Source organism: Ranitomeya variabilis, chromosome 2 (assembly GCF_051348905.1).
Source record: "Ranitomeya variabilis isolate aRanVar5 chromosome 2, aRanVar5.hap1, whole genome shotgun sequence".
Taxonomy (NCBI): domain Eukaryota; kingdom Metazoa; phylum Chordata; class Amphibia; order Anura; family Dendrobatidae; genus Ranitomeya; species Ranitomeya variabilis.
In genome coordinates, this window is record NC_135233.1 from 598,862,501 (window position 1) to 598,887,680 (window position 25,180).

General features: G+C 46.8%; 1 protein-coding gene across 1 annotated transcript in view; it reads right to left on the reverse strand.

The window, feature by feature from the left end:
* DHX38 (DEAH-box helicase 38) overlaps positions 1-25,180 on the reverse strand; it is a 69,672-nt gene that overhangs the window by 14,071 nt on the left and 30,421 nt on the right. Inside the window, exons 12-21 of the mRNA XM_077288545.1 lie at positions 24,141-24,278; positions 23,679-24,051; positions 23,457-23,597; positions 9,461-9,571; positions 9,171-9,287; positions 8,976-9,083; positions 8,768-8,880; positions 8,414-8,622; positions 6,055-6,209; positions 5,800-5,955 (exon numbers count right to left, since the gene is read on the reverse strand). Coding sequence (XP_077144660.1) covers positions 5,800-5,955; positions 6,055-6,209; positions 8,414-8,622; positions 8,768-8,880; positions 8,976-9,083; positions 9,171-9,287; positions 9,461-9,571; positions 23,457-23,597; positions 23,679-24,051; positions 24,141-24,278 — 1,621 coding nt within the window. The remainder of the gene's footprint in view (positions 1-5,799; positions 5,956-6,054; positions 6,210-8,413; positions 8,623-8,767; positions 8,881-8,975; positions 9,084-9,170; positions 9,288-9,460; positions 9,572-23,456; positions 23,598-23,678; positions 24,052-24,140; positions 24,279-25,180) is intronic.

The window sequence follows — 25,180 nt, forward strand, 5'->3', positions numbered from 1 at the left end:
CGAGCCTAATGACAGCCTGGCCTCCAGACCCGATTGGAGAAAACCAAGTACTTTGGGTAGGGAATAAGGCAGTGGGGTCTGGCCACGAGATTCGCACCAGGTAAAGAAAGCTTTCCAGGTACAGTAATAAATCTTGGCAGAGGCTGGCTTCCGTGCCCTGATCATGGTTCCAATGACGTCCGTCGAGAGCCCTGCCTGGGTTAGAACCCAGGTTTCAAGGGCCATGCCGTCAAATTGAGAGCCCCTGAGTTCTGGTGGTAGAACGGGCCTTGTGATCGAAGATCGGGGCGGTCGGGGAGGCGCCAGGGGGCGTCTGCTGAAAGTTGTACGACGTCGGCGTACCATGTACGTCTGGGCCAGACCGGTGCGATTAAGATGGTTGGAACTCCATCTTGCTTGATCTTCCTCACCACTCTGGATAAGGGGGAGAGGTGGAAAAATGTATAGAGGCTGGAACTGGGTCCAGTCCTGAACCAGAGCGTCTGCTCCGAGCGACCGCGGATCGTGTGTTCTGGCCATGAAGTTGGAGACCTTGGCATTGAAGTGGGATGCCATTAGGTCCACATCTGGGGTCCCCCAGCGATGGCAGATCTGACGAAAAATTTCGGGATGGAGAGACCACTCTCCCGAATCTATTCCTTGTCGTCTGAGGAAGTCTGCTTCCCAGTTGTCCACACCCGGAATGTGGACCTTCGAGAGAACCGAGCCTGTGTCCTCCACCCAGTGGAGGATGTGTGACACTTCTCACATCGCCTGGGTACTGCGGGTCCCCCCTTGGTGATTCACATATGCCACAGTGGTGGCATTGTCCGATTGTATCTGATGTGAGAGGCTGCCAGTAAGTGATGGAAGGCCCTCAATGCTAGGAGGATGACACGAATTTCCAGGATGTTGATGGGCATGGTCGCTTCCACTGGAGACCACTTGCCCTGTGCCCTGTGGTGTAGGTGCACTGCACCCCAACCCGTCAGGCTCAAATCGGTGGTCAGAACCTTCCATTGACCTGTGAGAAAGGATTTCCCCTTTGCTAGCGAGGTTAGCTTGAGCCGCCAGTGCAGGGACCTCTTGGTTGATGACGTTAGCCGGAACTCCCTGTCGAGAGAGAAAGGGATTCCTGTCCCAGGACTTGAGAATGGCTAGTTGGAGAAGCCTGAGGTGAAACTGGGCCAAATTGGGACTGCTTCTATTGCTGCCCCCATCCTGCCGAGGACTCATGGCAAACCGGAGAGATTGAGGGGGTTTGCAGGAGGATGCGAACTCCTAGGCGGAGAGCCAGTGCCTTGTCCCTGGGAAAGAGCACTAGACCCCTGGAGGTGTTGTATAGCATTCCCAGGAAGGTCAGAGACAGACTCAGGGTTGGTGATGACCTTTGTAGGTTGACTAACCAGCCCATGCGACTCAGAGTGTCGATTGTGATTGAGACGCTGAGCTCGCAGTCCTTGAAGGTAGGAGCCTTGATGAGTAGATCATCCAGGTATGGAACGACTACTATGCCTCTGGAGTGCAGGACGTCCATGGTGGCTGCCCTGACCTTGGGAAACACTCTGGGAGCCGTGGCGAGTCCGAACGGAAGAGCGACGAACTGGTAGTGGTCCTGGTCGATTGCGAACCTGAGAAAACTCTGACGAGCAGGTGCAGTCGGTATATGCAGGTATGCGTCTTGTATTTCTATGAAGGTGAGATATTCTCCCTTCTCCGTGGACGCAATGATGGACCGAAGGGGACTCCAGCGGAAATGACGAACCCGTACATATTTGTTGAGTTGTTTTAGGTCCAGTATGGGCCGTACGCTGCCTCCTTTCTTGGGGACTACGAATAGATTGGAGTAGAACCCTCGGAAGCGCCCGGCCGTGGGAACCGGTACTATGACTCCTGCTTGAAGAAGCGAGGGAACCGCTTGGTGGAAGGCACGAGCCTTGGCTGGCGGTTTTGGGGGAACAGGAAGGAAGACTCGGTTTGGTGGGTTGGAGGTTGAACTCTATCTTGTATCCGGAAGACACTAGTTCTTCTCCACCTGTCTTCTGTAGTAGGCATCCAGACTTGCTGGAAGAGCAAAGTCGGCCGTCTACGGGTGGGATGTCTTCCGGGGTCCGTGAGTCATGAGGAGGAAAAAAATCTGAGGTTTACCTCCTTTGGGCTTTGACTGGCCTGCTTTTAACTGCCAGGTCTTATCCGACCTTTGCGTCGACCATGAGTTGTCCCTGTATGGGGAAACGGTTACGATTTTGTGCTGGATGCGAGACGGACCAGCCCGATGAGTTCCGAAAGGATCGGAATCGGTTTTGTTACACTTCTTGTAAGTGCGTATAGGTGTCAGTTGAGGGAGAGAGGTACTCTTCCCCCCCTGGTGGCGTTGGATATCATTGTGTCCAACTTTTCACCGAAAAGTCACCCACTGAGATACGGGAGGTGCGTGAGGGACTTCTTTGAGGCTGCGTCCGCTTTCCATTCCGCAGCCAGAGGATACGCCGAATCGTGATGGCGTTTGATGCTATCCCCGCTACGCCCCTTGCTGAATCCAGAGCTGCATGAAGCATGTAATCTGCTACAACTGTTATTTGAACCGCTTGGTCCGACAGCTCAGGAGCAGATGCTTGGAGACCAGCTGTAAATTTTTGGGCCAAGCCAGTATGGCCTTGGCAGCCCAAACTAAAGCTAACGCGGGAGCCAGGGAGGCCCCTGCCGCCTCGAAAATTGAACGAGCCATGCGTTCTAACTGCCGGTCTGCTGCATCCCTGAGGGTTGAGCTATCTGGCAGTGAAAGAGTCTGTGCTGCTAGTCTAGGGAGTGGGGGAGCCACTTCGGGTGGATCTGTCCATTCCTTGGTGCTGTCCATTCCTTGGTGTCCTTCTGTGGCAAAGGGTACCTTGCCTCCAGATATTTGCGATTAGCTAATTTTTTCTCAGGTTGTGAGAGCTGCTCTATAAGGATCGCTTTAAACTCTGGGTGGTTAGAGAAAAACCTTAGGCGGCTTCAGAGGTCCTTCAAAGGAAATCGTCTGGTGGCAGATTAGAAATATCCAGCACCCGATGGATGGAAGAGATTATGTCCTCGACTAGCGCTGTATTGCTAGGGGGGATTGGGATCAGGGACCCCTCCGTTTCCCTGTCTGAGTCGGAGTCACAGATGCCTTCCGAATTCTGTGTATCACTGAGGCGTCCCCTGCTGGGTGAGCTGGGGAGGAGGCCTTCTCTGGTCGGGGACTGCGGAGATCTGCATTGTCTGCCCCTGGAAGGGGACGGTCTAGATGACTTGGAACTACGGTGTCTCTCCCTAGAAGGGGATGACCGTGTGCTATGGGATGACGCAGATGGGCTTGACCTATGGGTCCGCTTGCGTCCTGACCTAGACGTGGATGTGCCAGGTCGTTCTGTTCCTGAGTCAAGCTCTCCCTTTACTGGGTAGCGGTCATAGCCGCGGCATGACTCTGCAGAGCCTGAAGCAATGTGGAGGTTTGGTTATCTATAGACTGCGTCATAGATTGCGACCTCTGAGTGACCCATTCCGGCGTGGCATTAGACACCGAGGCATTGGCAGGGGCTTCTTGGGGCTCTGACGCAGTAGTCTGGATGCAGTCCTGGCAGCGCGTTACGTGCTGCCACTGGGGAGAGCGGTCCAGCAGGCTGTACAGAATGCATAATAGCAGTCCTGCCTGGTTCTCTTGGACCTTGAGCCCGGCATAGTGCAGAAGGGCTGCTATGCAGAGGACCTTACAGGGGTAGAGAAACCTATAGGGGAGCCTTATAGGTAATATGGATTCACAGCAGAGTAAAACAACCCAGCTGTGATCTTACCCCACCAGTATGCCCCTAGGTCCAGCGCCGAAGATCCACAGTCTTGTGCCCCCCGGAGACTGGCTGGCCTGGTCCTGCTGACCGGGAGATGCAGGGTTAATCCTTGCTGCAGTAGAAATGGCCGCCGAGGAGAAGAGGCAGGGGGAGAAGGGGGCGGAGAGCTGAGAAAAAGGCGGCAAAGCTGTGTAAAAACGTGCCCTTTCTGTCTCGATCCACCCCCTTTATGACACTGTAGAGTGTCATATTTGTCATCCGGGGGGCGGAGAGGAGGCGGCGGCTACAGCAAGGCCGAAGCCGGGGCCTAAATTAGATGCCTGATGCCCAGAAGGGCTCCAGGCCGGCGTGGAAGTCCGGGGGAAGGGGGTCGGATCTGAACCGGACCTCCCCGGATTTAAAGGCAGGATAGCGGTGGGGCTGTAAGCGGGAGCCCTGTGAGGGGTCCCCCTGAGGCGGTATAGAGCTGGTGCTGCCGCAGAGACAGGGGGGCAGGGAGCCCTGTGTCTGTATGTGCCATGCCTGCCTACACTCCCCCCGGCCCCGACAGGAGCCCGCAGCTGGGCTGGGGTCCCTGGATGCAGGCGCAATGTGCTGGCCCATTGCTGGGAGCTGTAGAATGCTGCCTGTACAGGCCCTACCTGAGGCGTCTCAACCTAATGCCCCCAGAGGGGGATTAGGGAAGGTGCTGTTGTCACCTTCAGGGGCCTTTATCCTCGCCTCGACCTCAACCCAGAAACCAAAAGGAATTGGGGAAGGAGGGGGGGTCTCGACTTCGAACCAGCACCCGAGGGACTGGGGAAGGAGCAACATGGGGAATAGCCATCTCTACTTCAACCGGGCACCCCGTAATAGGGGGCCGAGGAAGGAGCCATGCTGGGAGTCTCACAGGAGACCCACTTTTCTTCATCTGTAATCCGTCGGAAAAAAACGGAGTAAAAAATCTTAGGTGTGCCTCCTATGCGACACTAAGCAAAAAACTGGAGAAGGCTGACGCAATCCAGGGGTGTATACTGCAGAGGAGGAGCCACGGTTAAAGGGAACCTGTCACCCCGTTTTTTCAAGATGGGATAAACATAGCGTTAAATAGGGGCAGAGCTGTGCTTTACATTAGTGTATTTTTTGTGCCTTTATTCCCCACCTATGCTGCCGAAATACCTTTGTAAAGTCGCCGTTTTGGGCTGTCACTCACGCTGGTCTGGTCATATGGGCGTGGTGACATTGCTGTTTCTCCCCCAGATCTTGCTCAGCTTTCCGTTGGTGGCGTAGTGGTGTGCGCATGCCCAACAGGCGAATCCACTGCACAGGTGAGGAAAAAGAGCGCGATCTGCACTATTCAGCAGTTTATCGTGGGCGCGGCCATCTTTCTGAGGCCGCGCGTGCGCAGATGGTAGTGCTCGGCTTCCCGGGGCTTCAGGAAAATGGCCGCGGGATGCCACGCGTGCGCAGATGGAGATCGCAGCGGCCATTTTCTGGAAGCCCCGGGAAGCCGAGCACTACCATCTGCGCACGCGCGGCCTCAGAAAGATGGCCGCGCCCACCGATAAACCGCTGAATAATGCAGATCGCGCTCTTTTCCTTCAGCTGCGCAGTGGATTCGCCTGTTGGGCATGCGCACACCACTACGCCACCAACGGAAAGCTGAGCAAGATCTGGGGGAGAAACAGCGATGTCACCACGCCCATATGACCAGACCAGCGTGAGTGACAGCCCAAAACGGCGACTTTACAAAGGTATTTCGGCAGCATAGGTGGGGAATAAAGGCACAAAAAATACACTAATGTAAAGCACAGCTCTGCCCCTATTTAACGCTATTTTTATCTCATCTTGAAAAAACGGGGTGACAGGTTCCCTTTAATCTTTTTCAGATTATGCATAGTGTCGCCTCCTAGTGGACAGCAGCATAACACCCATGGTCCTGTGTCCCCAATGAGGCGACAGAGTAAACACATTTTCAATCATCTGGACACTAGGGAGAAGTCACAGCGTTTGTAACATAGGCTGGACGCACCTTTCTCATTGCCTTGGCGTGGATAAAGTGCTGATTGCACCAGCCACTTGAATAGTTGTTGTTTTTCCATTGGAGAAAAACATTTAAATAGGTTAAGTGGTCACTTTCTGGCACAGCAAATTTCTCCCTTACTTGATCGCTCTCTTCCTCACGTCCCTAATAACAAACACAAAAGTTATTAAGTCATCCTGAATCATTTCTAATCTGCAAAGCAACAATATCCCTTAGAAACCAGTCATATTTTAGACACGATACCTTTGGTCTATAGAAGATTGCAGGTACAGACAACATGGAAACAACAATGAGGATTTCTGCGCTACAACCCATATCACAAGACACAATCAACATCTTAGACAACGCCGGGTCCAGAGGAAACTCCACCATAAGACGGCCAGTGGATGTGAGCGAACCTGGTGAAAAAATAGAACATAATGACATCCATAATTATTATTATAGCGCCATTTATTCCATGGCGCTTTACATGTGAGGAGGGGTATGCATAATAAAAAACAGGTACAATAATCTTGAACAATACAAGTCACAGCTGGTACAGGAGGAGAGAGGACCCTGCCCGCGAGGGCTCACAGTCTACAAGGGATGGGTGAGGATACAGTAGGTGAGGATAGAGCTGGTCGTGCAGTGGTTTGGTCGATCGGTGGTTACTGCAGGTTGTAGGCTTGTCGGAAGAGGTCTTGAGGTTCTTTTTGAAGGTTTCGATGGTAGGTGAGAGTCTGATATGTTGTGGTAGAGAGTTCCAGAATAGCACAAGAGAAATCTTGTATGCGATTGTGGGAAGAGGAGATAAGAGGGGAGTAGAGAAGGAGATCTTGTGAGGAGCAGACGTTGCGTGCAGGAAAGTACCGGGAGACGAGGTCACAGATGTATGGAGGAGACAGGTTGTGGATGGCTTTGTATGTCATGGTTAGGCTTTGGTACTGGAGTCTCTGGGCAATGGAGACCCAGAGAAGGGATTGACAGAGGGCAGAGGCCGGGAAATAGCGGCGGGACAGGTGGATTAGTCGGGCAGCAGAGTTTAGAATAGATTGGAGGGGTGCGAGAGTGTTAGAGAGGAGGTCACAGAGCAGGAGGTTACAGTAGTGGAGGTGGGAGATGATGAGGGCATGGACTAGGGTTTTTGCAGCTTCTTGGTTTAGGAATGTACGGATCCGTGAAATATTTTTGAGTTGAAGGCGGCAGGAAGTGGAAAGGGCTTGGATATGTGGTTGGAAGGAGAGATCAGTGTCAAGGATTACCCCGAGGCAGCGAGCTTGTGGGACTGGGGAGAGTGGGCAGCCGTTTACTGTAATGGATAGGTTCGTTGGGGGGGGGGGGGGGGGGTGTCACGTGAGATGGGGGAAAGACAATGAATTCTGTTTTGTCCATGTTAAGTTTTAGAAATCTAGCGGAGAAGAAGGATGAAATAGCGGATAGACATTGAGGGAAACTGGTTAGTAGGGTGGTAATATCTGGTCCAGAGATGTAGATCTGTATGTCATCAGCATAGAGATGATACTGAAAACCGTGAGATTCTATGAGCTGTCCCAGGCCAAAAGTGTAAATGGAGAACAGCAGGAGCCCTAGGACTGAACCTTGCGGGACTCCGACAGATAGGGGGCGAGGTGAGGAGGTGGTGTGTGAATGGGAGATGCTGAATGTTCGGTCAGTTAGGTATGACGAGATCCAGGATAGGGCCAAGTCTGTGATGCCAAGGGATGAGAGGGTCTGTAGTAATAGAGAATGGTCCACTGTGTCAAAGGCAGAGGACAGGTCCAGGAGGAGGAGGATAGAGAAGTGTCGCTTGTTCTTGGCGGTTAATAGGTCATTGGTGACCTTAGTTAGGGCAGTTTCAGTGGAGTGGTGTGACCGGAAGCCTGATTGCAAGCGTTCGAAAAGGGAGCAGGAAGATAGATGGGAGGACAGTTCAAGATGGACATGTTGTTCCAGTAGTTTTGAGGCATAGGGGAGAAGTGATATAGGGCGATAGCTAGATACAGAGGATGGGTCAAGGAAGGGCTTTTTGAGGATAGGTGTGATTGAGGCATGTTTAAAGCTTGAGGGGAAAACACCGGTTGTTAGTGATAGGTTGAAGAGATGGGTTAGAGTTGGGATGAAGACTGTGGTGAGGTTTGGGATGAAGTGGGAAGGGATCGGGTCAAGTGCACAGGTGGTGAGATGCGATCTTGAGAGTAGAGTGGAGAGTCGATCATCTGTAATGGTGGAGAAGTTGGTTTTGGAGGTGGAGGGCTGGGTAGCTGGGAGGAAGGGCTCTGGGGGTTGTCGACTAAAACTGTCACTGATGGTCTCAATCTTCTGCTTGAAAAATGAGGCAAAGTCTTCAGCTGAGATGAGTGGGGAGGGAGGAGGGTGCTGGGGGACGGAGGAGAGAGTTGAAGGTATTGAATAACTGTTTAGGGTTGTGAGACAGGGAGGATATGAGAGATGAGAAGTAGGTTGGTTTAGCGGCCTGTGGCCTTGAAAGTAGTGAGGGACTGTTTGAATGTGATGAAGTGCTCGTTGGAGTGGGATCTTCCATCAGCGCTCAGCAGCCCTGGAAGCTCGCCTCAGTTCTTTGGTCAGGCTGGTGTGCCAGCATAAGAGCATAAAGTGCACTTACCCGTGTTATCAAGAGCCCCCAAAATCCACAGCTGGTACATGGAGTTGAGCATGTTATCCTCTGGAGGTGGATCCATGAAGTGGAAAAGAAGAAGGTCCTGCACCCCCAGTGACTTCAGCAGCAGGACCACATTAGACAGGTTGGTGCGCTGGATTTCTGGGACCGTGGTACAGAGCAGCTCATTCTTATAGGCGCTCTGAGTATACAGCCTGGGAGAGCAAAGAGGGTATTATGTGACATATAGCACATCCGTCAGATCCAAAGCAGCCGGGAAAAACTAGAAACACCTTCTGCTTATTGCAAAACTGATCACTGAGCTGCTGCAAAAAAGTCAAAACTACACTGGCCACTCACCTGAAGCACTGCCCAGGGCCTGTCCTTCCAGCTCGGCCAGCACGCTGGTTGGCATTGGCCTGGCTGATGGGGTAGATCTGTAGAGCATCCATACCAATGCGGGGATTAAACACCTATAAAATGAGGAAAATAAAAAAAAGGTTGCCAAATTTAGATCCTTCCACACAGATAAAGGGACATTTGCTGGGATAAGAAATATGCCACTTACCTTGAGCTTGCAATAGCCAGAGTCTACAACAAACATGATGCCGTCCACAGTCAGCGAGGTCTCGGCAATGTTGGTAGCGACTATGCATTTCCTCACACCATCCGGTGCCTGTGTACAAAGTACAGACACAAGAAATATAAGGACTAGAATGGATTATTCATTCCCATCTGTAAGCAGCCGTCAGTCGTCGCCCACCTTCTGGAAGATTTTGGCTTGAAGGTCAGAGGGAAGTTGTGAGTATATTGGCAAAACAGCCAACTGTGGGGCGCTCTCCAGCTCTCCCAAGCGCTCCACTATCTGATCCGAGGTGACCTGAAAAAAGGAAAAAAAAACAGGATTAATAGCTGTTCCCTCCTGACACAAAGGAAGGGTAAAGAAACAATTGCTCAAAAAAAATCCTGGACTACGGCCTCTCTCTATAGTAGTAGAATACATTCCCACCTAAGGAAGGATGGAACAAAGAGTCACTCCCGAGGGACGCTCACCTCAATGTCTTCTTGCCCAGGCATAAAGATGAGAATATCCCCAGCCACACCAGACAGATGGATTTGCAGCGCCTGCTTCACAGCGGCTTCCACATAATCTTCTTGGGGAGTCTACAGGACAGGAAAACACAAATTGTGACATGGAAAGAGTCTGCTGCTAAAGTGCGGCGGCACAGAATATGGCGGCACCACCATACAAACACACACACACCTCCAAGCATATGTATATGTGTGTATACATATAAACCCACACGTATACATTAAAACACACCCACATACATGAATAAATTTGCACACGCACCTACAAACACACTAGAATGATGAAACTTTTCTAGCACAGGTGGATGCCCTTACATCTAGATTTTATAATAGAGGCTATTTCAGGAGAAATATTAGAAGGGGCCTAACGAGCATTCAGAGCTAAACGGGTGGACCTGCTACAATCTAACACTAAGGCCACGTTCACACTTTGCGGCATCCCTCTGCGGGTTCTCCCGCAGCGAAATTGATAAATCTGCAGGGCAAAACCGCTGCGGTTATCCCTGCAGTTTTATCGCGGTTTGTTCCGCGGTTTCCGCTGCGGGTTTACTCCTATACTATTGATGCTGCATATGCAGCAATATTAATACCATAATCCGAAAAGGAGAGGGTTTAATATAGGTAGAACATAAGCACTTCGATTATAGATGCTGAATTGAATTTACCTATTGAGGTATGAAGTGACACGTTAATGGGTGACGATAAAAGAGATCTTTATTAACAAAATAGTTTAAAATTACAATACTTAAAAAGACAGGGTGATGTAAAACAATTGGACCTCCAAAAATAAAACAAGTGGTGGCCCACGTTTCCCAGTAGCAATGTATTTTACCTATTAAATATGCATATCACATGTTGCTATGCTGTAGATAAAATCCCTATAAAAAAGACGAGGTTGTCTATGTGGATGGGCGTGTAACACGTCTCTTTACAGACACCACATAGCAAACTATTATCTAATTAAAGGGTTTGGCAGAGAGATAAGTAATTAATAATAGGTATGTAAATTAGACAGTACTCTAGCACCAGGAGATAGAAAAAGGCTCTGGCTGTAGTGCTAATAGATTTTATTAAAGTGGTATAAAAGAAAAAATGATATTTTACTACTAATAATTACTACTGTGCATAAGAATATGGCAGCAGTAAGCTATGGAGGATATTAGCCACTAGATGGCAGTGTAAGACATGAGAGAAGGAAATGTAAATTTCCTTAGGAAGACAACCAGCGGAGAGGGAACTAAAGAAAAAGAATTAGAAGCGGAGCCAGAGCTGATGTTTACCTGATGGTGAGTGGAGCTGATGAACTGGGAAAGCAGGTCACCTCCTGTGCCCGACGAGCGCCGTTTCGCCTTTCGGCTTCTTCAATCAAGAGGGGCGTAGTTACACGCCCATCCACATAGACAACCTCGTCTTTTTTATAGGGATTTTATCTACAGCATAGCAACATGTGATATGCATATTTAATAGGTAAAATACATTGCTACTGGGAAACGTGGGCCACCACTTGTTTTATTTTTGGAGGTCCAATTGTTTTACATCACCCTGTCTTTTTAAGTATTGTAATTTTAAACTATTTTGTTAATAAAGATCTCTTTTATCGTCACCCATTAACGTGTCACTTCATACCTCAATAGGTAAATTCAATTCAGCATATGCAGCAATATGCAGCATCAATAGTAATGTTAAAAATAATAAAAATTGGTTATACTCACCCTCCGATGTCCGGATCTCCTCGGTGCTGCACACGGCGGTCCGATTCCAAAGATGCTGTGCCGAGAAGGACCTTCGTGACGTCACGGTCATGTGACCCGGGCGTCATCACGGTCATGTGACCGCGACGTCACCGCAGGTCCTGTTCGCACAGCAACTCTGACCGGCCGGCCGCGGGCAGCGCTGAGAGGTGAGTATAACATGATTTTTTATTTTTATTCTTTTTTTTTTACCCCAAATATGGTTCCCAGGGCCTGGAGGAGAGTTTCCTCTCCTCCACCCCGGGTACCACCCGCACGTTAGCCGCTTACTTCCCGCAACGTGGGCACAGCCCCATGTGGGAAGTAAGCGGTTCAATGCATTCCTATGGGTGCAGAATCGCAGCGATTCTGCACAAAGAAGTGACATGCTGTGGGTTTTAAACCGCTGCGTTTCTGCGCGGTTTTTCCCGCAGCATGTGCACAGCGGTTTGCGGTTTCCATAGGGTTTACATGTAAATGGAAATGCTATGGAAACTGCTGCGGACCCGCAGCATCAAAATCGCCGCGGTTCCGCGGTAAAAACCGCAAAGTGTGAACATGGCCTTAAGATACGACAGAAGAAAAAGTGAGATTTGTTTCCACCAACAATGAGAAATGCTCAAAAAAAGTATTAGCCCCTACTGCAAACAGATCCAACACTGTCTAAACATATCAATAACCAAACCACCTATCACCTACAGAAGATCCAGCACTCTCCATAGCTATTGTGCAGGACCGAGCCCGGAAAAGGCTTTTGGATCAAAAGTGAGGAGTCTGCCCTTGTAATAGTTGCATTGCCTGCCCCAATATGTCACGTGCATCTATATTCATATCCAGCAGTGGCCAAAGAACTTGTGCTATTAGCCAGCATACAACTTATAACACCATTAGGGTAGTATATCACACTGTGTGTCCGTGTCCCAAACTATATGTAGGTCTAACCTCCAGACCTTAAAAAAGCAAGTAACAGAACATTACAGGGACATCATGAATGCACCAGAGATTGATGAAATGACTATGAAAACCATTACCATGACACTTTACACTGGTACAGGACTGCAATGGTAAACTACTCATGGTTACAGGAACTGATCGAGCACATATTGATCAGAGAGGCAGAAACTGGAGGAACAATTTAGCACAAATGGAGACCAGATGGATTTCCAGAATAGGCTTCATACAACCGAATGACTGAATGAAGTCCTGAGCTTTGCCCCGTTTCTTTAAATATAGTTTCTAGGTTTTAGTCTTGTTAGGCAAGGCAGTGAGGAGGCCTTGACACAAATTGTGTCGGCTCTTCCCACTGGGCCACCAACGCTTGCTCCACGTGCAGACAACAAAGGGATACGGATTGCTATCTCTCCCTGCTTCCCCTGGGAAATATCAAGCTACACAGGGACCACACAACCTGACCTGTAGCCCTGATTATTATATATACAAGACAGCCATATTCCTCAACTGTATAATTCCATTCCCAACTGGAGCTACATGTATATTGCACTGGCAAGCTGAGCGCTTAGACCACACTTGGTCTGGTTTACATAACTGTGTCCTCTATCGGATTCTTCAGCCACACAGTATCCTTACTCTAACTACAAAATCTATTTGGCGATTTTGTGATCAAGGCCATGGGTGTGGCCGAAACGTTAAATTTGCTTATCGCTTCACCACAAGTCCGAGCCAAATAAAAAGTTTTTGATACAAGCAACTTTCAGTATACGAGTGCAGTGATTACCTTACCTTATGATTTATTGGACTTTTGGCCCCGTTCACTGGCACCGTGAATCACAGTGATTGAGTGCTAGCTTTCTATGTTCTCTACACACACACCTACATACATGCATGTATATATATATATACACACACACACACACACACACCAGGATCATACTGCTGTGTATGGCAAGTAGGATGCAATCAAAAGGTGACTCAGTGCAGGTATAGGTATAAAAGGATAAAGTGCATATACAACAATTTAAAAGAGGCTGAAGAGACACAGCTACAGAAAAATCAGGTCATAAAGTTAGGTAGAAAATAGATTATATACTGTATATATGCTGCTGTACTTTGGTAAGTAAAATGGGGGCACCCACCCCGACACGCGTTTCGGCATCTGCCATACACAGCAGTATGGTACTTTAATCATTATACTTATCCACTGTGTCTTTAAGTAGATACTAATGGAAATTACAATAATCATTTTTTGGCAATCTGGACTGTCCCTTGAGTTGTGCCCCTTTTCTGGTATTTGTTTCCCCACCTCACTTTGTGCTGTAGTCTACAAGAAATGTCTTTATATATACTATACATTGGACTCCCAGTTATTCTTTGTATTCACACCTATATACAAGTATACATACACAGTTACACACCGCTATATACACACCTACATACACACGTATAGACAGATGTATACACACACCCCTACATACATATAACACACACTATACACATACACACACACACACACACGTGTATACACACACCCCTACCTACACACACACCCCTACATGCAACACACCTACCTACACATATGCGCATACACACACACGTACACACCACTACATACACACAGACAAGTATACACCCCTACATACACACACGCATGTATACATGTATAAATATGCACACTCCACACACACTATATATATATATATATATATATATATATATATATATATATATATATATATATATATATATATATATATACACATATATATATATACATATATATATATATATATATATATATACATACATACATACATACATACTAGCTGTACTACCCGGCTTCGCCCGGGGTAATAACTGCTGTTAGCAAAATGGAACGTGTTAACAAAAATTTATTCTGCACAAAAAAACCACAAAACAAATAGAAATGTAATTATTAAAAGGCAAAAACTAAGCTAATAGAAGCATTTTACAACATATATTTCAACACCAGAGATATTCCACACAGATTTAACTAAATTGGCCAAGTAATGTGAAGTAATCTTCTACTACTTATTCAAGAGCCTTTTGATAAACGACATTCTTAGTTTTTCCTTCAGGTGCAAAGACAAACAGATTTTTGGCTGTTCCAACTCTTGAACAGGCCACATAAAGTTGACCATGAGAAAAGCATGGAGATTGTAAATCTAAGCTAGCTGAAGAGCCCGGCGTTGCCTGGGCATGGTAAATATCTGTGGTTAGTTATAGCACCTCACTTCTCTTATTTTCCCATCACGCCTCTCATTTTCCCCCTCACATCTCTCATTTTCTCCCTCACACCTCTCATTTCCCCCTCACTCCTCTCATTCCCCCCTAACACTTATCATTTCGACCTCACATCTGTCATTTTCCGATCACTCCACTATTTTCCCTCATTCCTCTCATTTTGCACTCACACCTTTTCATTTTCACCTCACACCTCATTTTCACCTCAGTATATACATGTTTGTCATCTCCCTTATATATAGTATACACCTGTATGTCATCTCCTGTATATAGTATATACCTGTATGTCATCTCCCCTGTATATAGTATATACCTGCTGTGTGTCATCTCCTCCTATATATAGTATATACCTGTATGTAATCTCCTCCTGTATATAGTATATACCTGTATGTCATCTCCTGCTGTATGTACCTGTATGTCATCTCCTCCTCTATATAGTATATACCTGTGTGTCATGTCATCTCTCCTGTATATAGTATATATCTGTGTGTCATCTCCTCCTGCATATAGTATATACCTGTGTGTCATCTCCCCTGTAAATAGTATATACCTGTGTGCCATCTCCTCCTGTATATAGTATATATCTGTATGTCATCTCCTCCTGTATTAGACCTCGTTCACACGTTATTTGGTCAGTATTTTTACCTCAGTATTTGTAAGCTAAATTGGCAGCCTGATAAATCTCCAGCCAAAAGTAAGCCCACCCCCTGGCAGTATATATTAGCTCACACATACACATAATAGACTGGTCATGTGACTGACAGCTGCCGGATTCCTATATGGTACATTTGTTGCTCTTGTAGTTTTTCAGCTTATTAATCAGATTTTTATTTTTGAAGGATAATACCAGACTTGTGTGTGTTTTAGGGCGAGTTTCGTGTGTCAAGTTGTGTGTGTTGAGTTGCGTGTGGCGACATGCATGTAGCGACTTTTGTGAGATGAGTTTTGTGTGGCAACATGCGTGTAGCAACTTTTTGTGTGTCGAGTTGCATGTGACAGGTTAGTGTAGCAAGTTGTGTGCAGCAAGTTTTGCGCATGTGCAAGTTTTGCGTATGGCGAGTTTTCCATGAGGTGAGTTTTGCACGTGTGGCGAGTTTTGCATGTGGAGAGTTTTGCGTGTGGCGAGTTTTGAGCTGCGACTTTTGTGTTTCAACTTTTATGTGGCGAGGTTGGTGTATGTGTGGTGAAATGTGCGCTGAGGGTGGTATATGTGTTTGAGCACGTGGTAGTGTGTGGCGCATTTTGTGTGTGTGTTCATATCCCCGTGGTGGTGTGGTGAGTATCCCATGTCGGGGCCCCACCTTAGCAACTGTACAGTATATACTCTTTGGCACCATCGCTCTCATTCTTTAAGTCCCCCTTGTTCACATCTGGCAGCTGTTAATTTGCCTCCAACACTTTTCCTTTCATTTTTTCCCCATTATGTAGATAGGGGCAAAATTGTTTGGTGAATTGGAAAGCGCGGGGTTAAAATTTCACCTCATAACATAGCCTATGACGCTCTCAGGGTCCAGACGTGTGACTGTGCAAAATTTTGTGCCTGTAGCTGCGACGCCTCCAACACTTTTCCTTTCACTTTTTCCCCATTATGTATCTCGGGGTCCAGACGTGTGACTGTGCAAAATTTTGTGGCTGTAGCTGCGACGGTTCAGATGCCAATCCCGGACATACATACACACACACATACATACACACATTCAGCTTTATATATTAGAGATTATATAGAGATATATATATATATATATATATATATATATATATATATATATATATATATATATATATATATACATATACACACACACACACATATATATACATACATACATATACACACACACACACACACACACACACACAGCCCCCTACATACACATATACAGAGACAAAAGTACACACATATACATACACCCACACGCATCACTGCATACATACATGTACTGACACCCCTACACACAAATACAGACAAATGTATACATACACACACCTACATAAATACATACATTATACTTATATAGCGCCATATATTCCATGGCGCTTTACATGTGAAAGGGGTAAATATAGATAAGCACAATAAACATGAGCAATACAAGGCACACAGGTACATAAGGAGGGAGGACCCTGCCCGCGAGGGCTCACAGTCTGCAGGGGAAGGGTGAGGGTACACTAGGAGAGGGTAGAGCTGGCTGTGCGGCGGTTCAGCAGACAAGGATCATACCCCTACATACATGTATACATACACACCAGTATACACACCTACATATACACACACCCACCCCTACATACACCTATACGTACACAACCCTACATACAAGTATAAACACACAGATATACATCACTACATACACACCTACAAACATGTATACAAACACACCCATACATGTATTAATATGAACACTGCTACACACACCCCTACATGCAAATATACACAGAAAAAAAAGTATACACCACTACATACATGTACAGACACGTACATACACTTATACAAACACCACCATACATGTATAAATATGCACAGTCCTACACACACACACAAGACACACACACACACACACACACAAGACCCACTTCCTGCTACACTGCACCAAATATTCAGCAGTGAGGGACACTCACTTCAGGGGCTCTCTGATCTCTTCCCAGATTTCAGCTCCATGAAGGAGGAAGAGAAAACATATATCCTGCTGGGGGAAGAATAGAGCGCGGTGGAGATAGCAGCGCAGTATGTGAGCGCGTGCCATAGGCTGCGAGAAAGACAACCATGATATGCCATGGACTTCTTTACCCCCACCCTACTCCGTACCCCATCCATCGTTCCCACAGTCCCTACTCCATATTCCCTACTGTACACGTGCTTTGGCAAAACTAAGGTTAGGATTTTGATACACACACCCCTACATATATGTACAGACAGGTACCTACACCCACAAACACTTAGACACACCCCTACATCTACCCACACACACACACATAAATACACTCATACATACAAGTATACACAGACACACCCCGACATACACCCATAAACGTACACACACGTATGTACGTACGTATGCAAGAGTGTTTGTATATACACGTACGTACGTACGTACGTACGTACGTACGTACGTAGAGTCATGGCCAAAAGTGTTGGCACCCTTGAAATTGTTCCAGAACATTAAGTCAATCTCCACAAAAATTATTGCAATTACACATTTTTATATACACACATTTTATTTCCTTGGTGTGTATTGGGACAACACAAAAAACACAGAGAAAAAAAAAAAGGCAAAGTGCTTTCACACAAAACCCGACAAAATTGTTTGCACCCTCAACTTAACCCCTTCACAAACTTGGATGAATCCAAACGTCCAGGTTGGTAGGTCCTCACCGACATTGGACATATGGATGTCATATCTTTAGTGACGCGCATGGCTACTACAGTGATTACATTAAGATGCCTGCAGGGCACCAGGAGTCGTCTTGGCGGGGTGGAGCTGCCACCCGTAACTACTATCACTGTGATTGTCTGTCCAATACTTAACCAATTAAAGCATTTTCAGGGTTTCAGGAAATGTCATTAAGGCCGGCGTCACACTTCCATCCTTGTAGTCCCGTCGAGATACGTAGCTTTTTGAGAAAACAGGATCCTGCATTTTCCCATACACTAGTATTAGCAACGTATCGCAACGGATGGCCACTTGTTTTGTGGTTAATATTTGGTTGCACCCTTTGGAATAAATAACTGCTATCAATCACTTCCTAGAACCATCAAGATTGTTGATATGTTTCAACAATTTTAGTTCTCAAGTCCTCAGACAGTTCTCTTCTCCTCTTTCTGTTCTCCATGATTAGTGTGGCATACACAGACACACAATGCAAAGACTGAATCAACTTATCAAATTTGTCTGGTTTCAGGTGTGATTTTAATATTACCCACACCTGTTACTTGCCACTGGCGTGTTTGAACGAGCATCACATGCTTGAAAAAGTTGTTTACCCACAATTGTGTCTGTCCATATTTGGAATTTTTGTTAAATTATGTTCAATTTGGCTTTTTCCTATGTTTTTTGTGTTGTACCAATACACACAAAGGAAAATAAACATGTGTAATTGCAATAGTTTTCTAGGAGAAATACTTCATTTTCTAAAACAATTTCAAGGGTACAAGCGCTCAGTGCTTCATGGCACAGCCAAACATTTATATACACCTTGCCACCAGCTTGTTTTCCATCTATCTATGATAGATGATAGATATGATAGATGTATCCAGAGGCGGATACAGGCCGAGCACCAGGGTTTGGCCAGCATGTATCAGCTGACAGGTTCCCTTTAATTCTGCTCAATAATAAGATACTTATAATTAACTGTACCCCAATCTAACCTATACTTCCTGCAACATTAGTTTTTCGGATGGAGCCCCCTAAGACTGTTTGGGACATCTGAGGGAAAAAAAAACTTGAGTGCTCCCATGAGTGTGGTGAATGCATCTGAGACCATCCATTGATGTGTAAGGACTTCTCATCCATGGAGGGGGCTCACTCACAATTTTGACTAAGAACACCACCATGAATAAAGAATGGGATCTAAACCTCCTCCAAGACCAACTTCTGCCAACCATTCAGGAGCAATGTGGTGCTGAACAAGTGTTATTCCAGCATGCTGGAGACCATGTCCCAGGGCAAAAGTGACAACTAAGTGGCTCCACCAACAAAACATTAACATTTTAGGTCCAGGGCCAGGAAGCTCCCAAGATCTCCATCCAACTGAGAACCTGTGGTCAGGTCAATCTCTGAAAAAGTAGAAGGCCAAAGAAACCCCACAAATTGTGATAAACTCCAAGAATGGGCTGTGATCATTCAGGATTTGGCCCAGAAGATGATATGCTATCTGTCGGGGCAAAGGATAGACGTGAACACTAATTATTGAGTCTTTGCGTAAACTTGAGGTATTGGTCAATAAAATTTGAAATATTCTGGAATTCTTCTGATTGTACTCTAGTAACCATAGAAACATATGACTAACAGATCTAAAGAAGCTGAAAAAAACTTTTGTCCACGACTGTATGCGTGTATGTATGCGTGTATGTATGTATGTATGTATGTATGCACGTACTGCACATAAAAACATAACATAGTTGGGCTAATAGATTTGTCTTAACCTGGTGTTCATAAAGTAAAAATGGATGGCTTGAAATAAAATAAGGGAGGACACTATGCAACTTCTACTGTGACTGTCTTACACTACATCTGATCTGACCCTAGTTTCAATCTTATTCTAAAGGCCCTCATGCACAGTCTTAGGCTATGTGCACACGTTGCGGATTTCCTACGGATCCGCAGCGTTTTTTGCGGTGCAGAAACACTGCAGATCCGCAAGTGATTTACAGTACAATGTAAGTCAATGGTAAAAAAAAACAAAGCACTGTGCTGATGGTGCGGAAACGCTGCGGATTAAAAGAAGTTGCATGTCACTTCTTTTTTTGCGGATCTGCAGCGTTTTTGTACCCATTCCATTATAGAAATCTGCAGGGGTAAAAAAACGCAGCAAAATTCCGCACCTGCATTTTCTGCCAAGAGATGCAGAATCCGCACCAGAAATTCCTAAGCCTAATCCCCAACGTGTGCACATAGCCTAAAGAGGCAGAACCCACAGATATCGTCCATAGTCTGGTGTATAGCAGAGAGGCTCCCAATTCCATCAAATTACTGCTCCTCAGCCACTTCGATATACGGCCTTCTCCTGCAGTGCATCGCTCCTCTCCGTTCCTCGATATATAGCCCCCTCCTGCGGTACGTCACTGTTCTCAGCCGCTCCATACACAGCTTCTTCTCTCATCAGCACCTTCTATACAGCCCCATACTGCATGTTATTACTCTTCTCAGACCCTCTATATACGGCCCAATTCTGCAGTAGATCACACCTCAGACCCTCTATATACAGCCTCTTCCAGAAGTACATCACTCATCTAAGCCCCTCTATATACAGCTCCATCGTGCAGTACATCATTCCTCTCAGCTCCTCTGTATACAGCCTCCTACTTAGAGCAAACATGTCACCAGGTTTGGCAGATATGAGTTAGAGCCACCACCTTTCAGGCCTGATATACAGCATTCTATAATGCTCTATATCTGCCCCCAACCCGACCTGAGAGACAAAAACAGCTTTTATTGCATTCACCTGCAGGCGATCCAATCAGAGGGTTGTCACAGGACTTGGTCCGGCGCCTATTTTCTTCTTGTGATGCCATCCTCCTTCTCGCTTCGTGTGGATGACACATCCCTATGTGATCCATACAGTCTCCCCAGCATCGCGATCCTGCGGTAAAGGTCAAAGAGCCCCGTGGCATGCACACTGCAGCACTTTACTCTGCCCTGGTCAGGGCAGAGAAGCAAGCCTGCGTAAGAGCGCGATGCCGGGGAGCCTGTCATCCACACGAAGCAAGAAGAAGGACGGCATCACAAGAAGAACGGAGGCGCCAGACCAAGACAAGCAACACCACTCTGGCCGGACCGCCACCCAGATGAGTATAATAAAAGCTGTTTTTCTTGTCTTGCAGGTCAGGTTGGGGGCAGATATACAGCATTATAGAATGCTGGATATCAGGCCTGAAAGGTGATGGCCGAATCTATTATCGGCCAAACCTGGTGATAGTGTCATGATCCGTTCCAGTGTTTAATCCTGTCTGCCCTTTTCCCGGGAGAATCATGACAAGGGTTAATTTTGCTCTGCCTCATTCTGGTTCAGGTTTGCTATTTAGCTCCGATGCATCCTGCTGGCGGTGTCAGCTATAGTTCTGCCTTCGGCGTGTGTACCTGACTCTGGTAAATCTTGATTTGTCCTGCTCTGATCCCTGACTTGCCCCGTTGTCTGCCTCCCTCTGTCTGCCCTTTTCCATTGTTTCCCTGTAAGTTTGTTTGATTCCCTGGTTTTGACTTGGCTTGCATTTGGACTCGCTTCTGCCTTCTGTCTTTGTCTTATCCGCTTCCAACTGTTGCTGAACCCCCTGGCTTGTTCCTGACCATGTGTACTGCTGCGACCTCTGGTACTTCTGCTTGACTGTTTTTTTGACTCGGCTTGTCTGACCACTCTCTCGCCACTTGGTGGCGCCTGTGCTGCTGCTCTGTGGCGATACTCTGTGTGTGCAGCCTCACTTCCCTCACCAGCTTCCCCTGGTGGAGATTGCGCTATACTGCACTGCAGCAGCATGACAGACAGGTTCCCTTTAAGTACATCCCTCTTCTCAGCCCCTCTATTTACAGCACCCTTCTGCAGTAAATCCCTCCTCTCAGCCCCTATATACACAGTACCCTTTGGCAGTACATCCTTCCTCTCAGCCCCTGTATACACAGCACCCTTCTGCAGTACATCATTCCTCTCAGCCCCTCTATATACAGCACCCTTCTGCAGTACATCCCTCCTCTCAGCCCTGCTATACACAGCACCCTTATGCAGTACATTACTCCTCTCAACCCCTCGATATACAGCCACACCCTGCAGTACATCACTCATATCAGCCCCTCTACATACATCATCCTTCTGCAGTACATCCATACAGCAACAGGATGGGTGATAACTTCTTGATCGTAGGGGGCCGATTGCTGGAATCTGCACAGATTGGCAGAATTGTCATGCCCTCAGCCGCGTGCCCTGTCTCTCATGGACAGGGAGACCGGCACCTATCACGCAGCTCCACTGAAACTGTCTAGAGCCAGGAACAGGGTGAGCAATCAGCGACTCCTTTCTCTGCTCTTAGGAGGCTTGCCCCGCTTCCTGTACATACTTAAAGCAGCAGGGCATCTGTTCTCTATTAGGGCTGTCTGTGCTGTGATGCTCTATGCATAAAAGGTATCCTCCCCTTAAGTGAGGTGCTTGGGCAACGTATTCATTCTTAGGATCGTTGCCTCCTGCTCAGGCCACACACTGCTGTGCTCTGCGATTGGAAGTCTGTGGCTTGGCACTATAATAATATCTCTGTCTTCACAGAATCCTCTGCTGGCAGTTTCCTATACTGGATTCCTCTGGGATCTATCCAGATACCACTACTGGCTGGATCAGTCTTTCCAGGATTACAAGGAACTTCCGGGATTCTCTCCACCGACAGCCAGTATTCTACAGTCTCTGCTATCTGGTCGTCTCTCTGGTCCGGGATTTGTGGCATTAAGGCCTTCTGGTGTTGTGTTGTTATATATCCTGTATAGGGATATACCTTGCCAGCTGCGCCACTACGTGGTACAGTGTCGTGATCCAGAGGATCCTCCCCTCGGGCACGTTTTCCCTTTTTGATAAACTTCTTTTTTATGAAGTTTATTCTCCTGTCTCTTGAGTATCGGGTGTACAGCTACCGCTGCACAATTAGTGGTCTAGTGAGTCCACTATACATCTTCACGTGCCGTGGGTGTAACAAGAATTAGGAATTTTAAATTTTTTATCCCCATTAGACCACCACTCCACTCATTCTCCAGACAAGTGCAGAGCTCTGCGGCTCCAGAGGTAATGGATGGAGCTTTGGTTAAACATGTGCAATGACGTTTCAGCCCAACGGGGATAAAAGTGCCCCGATTTTGCCAGTCGGACCCTCACTGTGATCAGGTGATTAAAGGAGTTGTCCGGTGAAAACAAACTAAGGCAAAGGAAAGGAATGAATAAGCTGCATTGCCTGGAACACTTTAAAAATAAATTTCATCAACTGTCCGATATATTACATTTTTTACAAAAAAGCATGCACAAAGCTGCAGAAACAACCCCATCCACATAAACGTTGCAGACTTCTATCCCCTGAAATAGCTGATCAGGAGCAATATTTTGCATTCATGTTGCATGTGGATAAGGTGTACTTTGGATTTAGTGATCATTGAAGATAACGATATGCTTTCCTGTACAGGTCAATGCTTCGCTCTAAAGTCTAAACCTTGTGGATGTGTAAACCTACTTTCGTGTTAGCAGAGCCGTAGGAGAAAGATTTTAAAACAGCATAACAATTGGGTGACATGGGCTGTGACTTTTGCAGGGCTGACAATTTAACAACTCACCTTACTAAATAAGATATCGACCGGGAATGTCCGTCCGGGAATATGGAAAATGGGCACATTACCAAAGAAAGATGCAAACTTCTCAGCGTCCATTGTAGCCGACGTAACGATCAGCTTCAGATCGGACCTTCGTGTGACAACCTGCAAGACAGACTTTGTTAGTAATTCATTGTGCGTGGTTATCGACACATCACAATAAGATAGACGGGATCAGATCATCACCTCACGTAAGAGTCCAAAAAGTACGTCTGTGTTTAAAGATCGTTCGTGAGCTTCGTCCATGATGACCGCGCTATAGTGATCGAGGTCGGCCTCGCGCAGGGATTCTCGGAGCAGGATACCGTCGGTCATGTATTTAATGAGAGTTTTTTCAGAAGTGCAATCCTCAAATCGAATGGCGTATCCAACCTCCTCTCCCAGGCTCACTTGCATTTCTTCGCTCACTCTTTTGGCCACAGACATGGCGGCCACTCTACGCGGCTGCGTGCAAGCAATCATGCCATAGTCGGTGTACCCATCTCCATGCAGATATTGAGTCAGCTGTGTTGTTTTACCGCTGCCTGTTTCTCCAACCACTATGACAATACTGTTATCTCTGCGAATAAAACAAAAAAAAGAAATGAGGAGTATAAAAAAAATAGCAGTTCCAGACTACGGTGGCATTACATTAAGCAGGTTTATTACCGAATGATTGTAAGTAGCTCCTGCTGGACAGCAAAAATGGGCAAGAACTGACGCTGCTCCATGATGCTCTTCTTCCGGGAAAACTCACTGCTCGCCTCGCTGCGCTCTCGCATGTGATCTGCAAACTTCTGTTCTGTCCTAGAAGCGCAGAACAAAATATTTAGGAGAAGAGGTGTCAGATGAACAAGCGGCAATAACCAAGCCTTTCCTCCAACTCAGAAAAGTCACAAAGTTTTGACCTACTGCCATTTTTGCACATATTATGTCACTTTTTTTAATCTGTCACATTTGCAGTTTTAATGCTTAGTGAATTTGGGCGTAAGGTGGCAAAGTTGACAGCATCTCAGCAATGGTGCAGTCATTTGTAAAAACTGGTCCGCAGCATTTTCCCATGAGTTTACAGTTCAATGTAAACCTATGGGAAACCGAAAACGCTGTGCACATGTGCGGAAAAAAACGCGCGGGAACGCAGCGGTTTACAATCCGCAGCATGTCACTTCTTTGTGCGGAATCGCGGCGATTCTGCACACATAGGAATGCATTGATCCGCTTACTTCCCGCATGGGGCTATGCCCACCATGCGGGAAGTAAGCGGATCACGTGCGGATGGTACCCGAGGTGGAGGAGAGGAGACTCTCCTCCATGCCCTGGGAACCATATTTGTGTAAAAAAAAAAAAAAAAATTAAAATAAAAAATAATTATATACTCACCTCTCAGCACTGCACGCGGCCGTCCGGTCGCAGGGTTGCTATGCGAGCAGGACCTGCGATGACGTCGCGGTCACATGACCGTTACGTCACGAAGGTCCTCCTCGGGTAGCATCTTTGGAACCGGACCGCCGCGTGCAGCGCCGTGGAGATCGGGATGTCGGAGGGTGAGTATAACCATTTTTTTAATTATTTTTAACATTACTATTGATGCTGCATATGCAGCATCAATAGTAAAACAAGTGCAGGAGTAAACCCGCAGCGGAAACAGCAAGACAAACCGCGATAAATCTGCAGGGATAACCGCAGCGGTTTTGCCCTGCAGATTTATC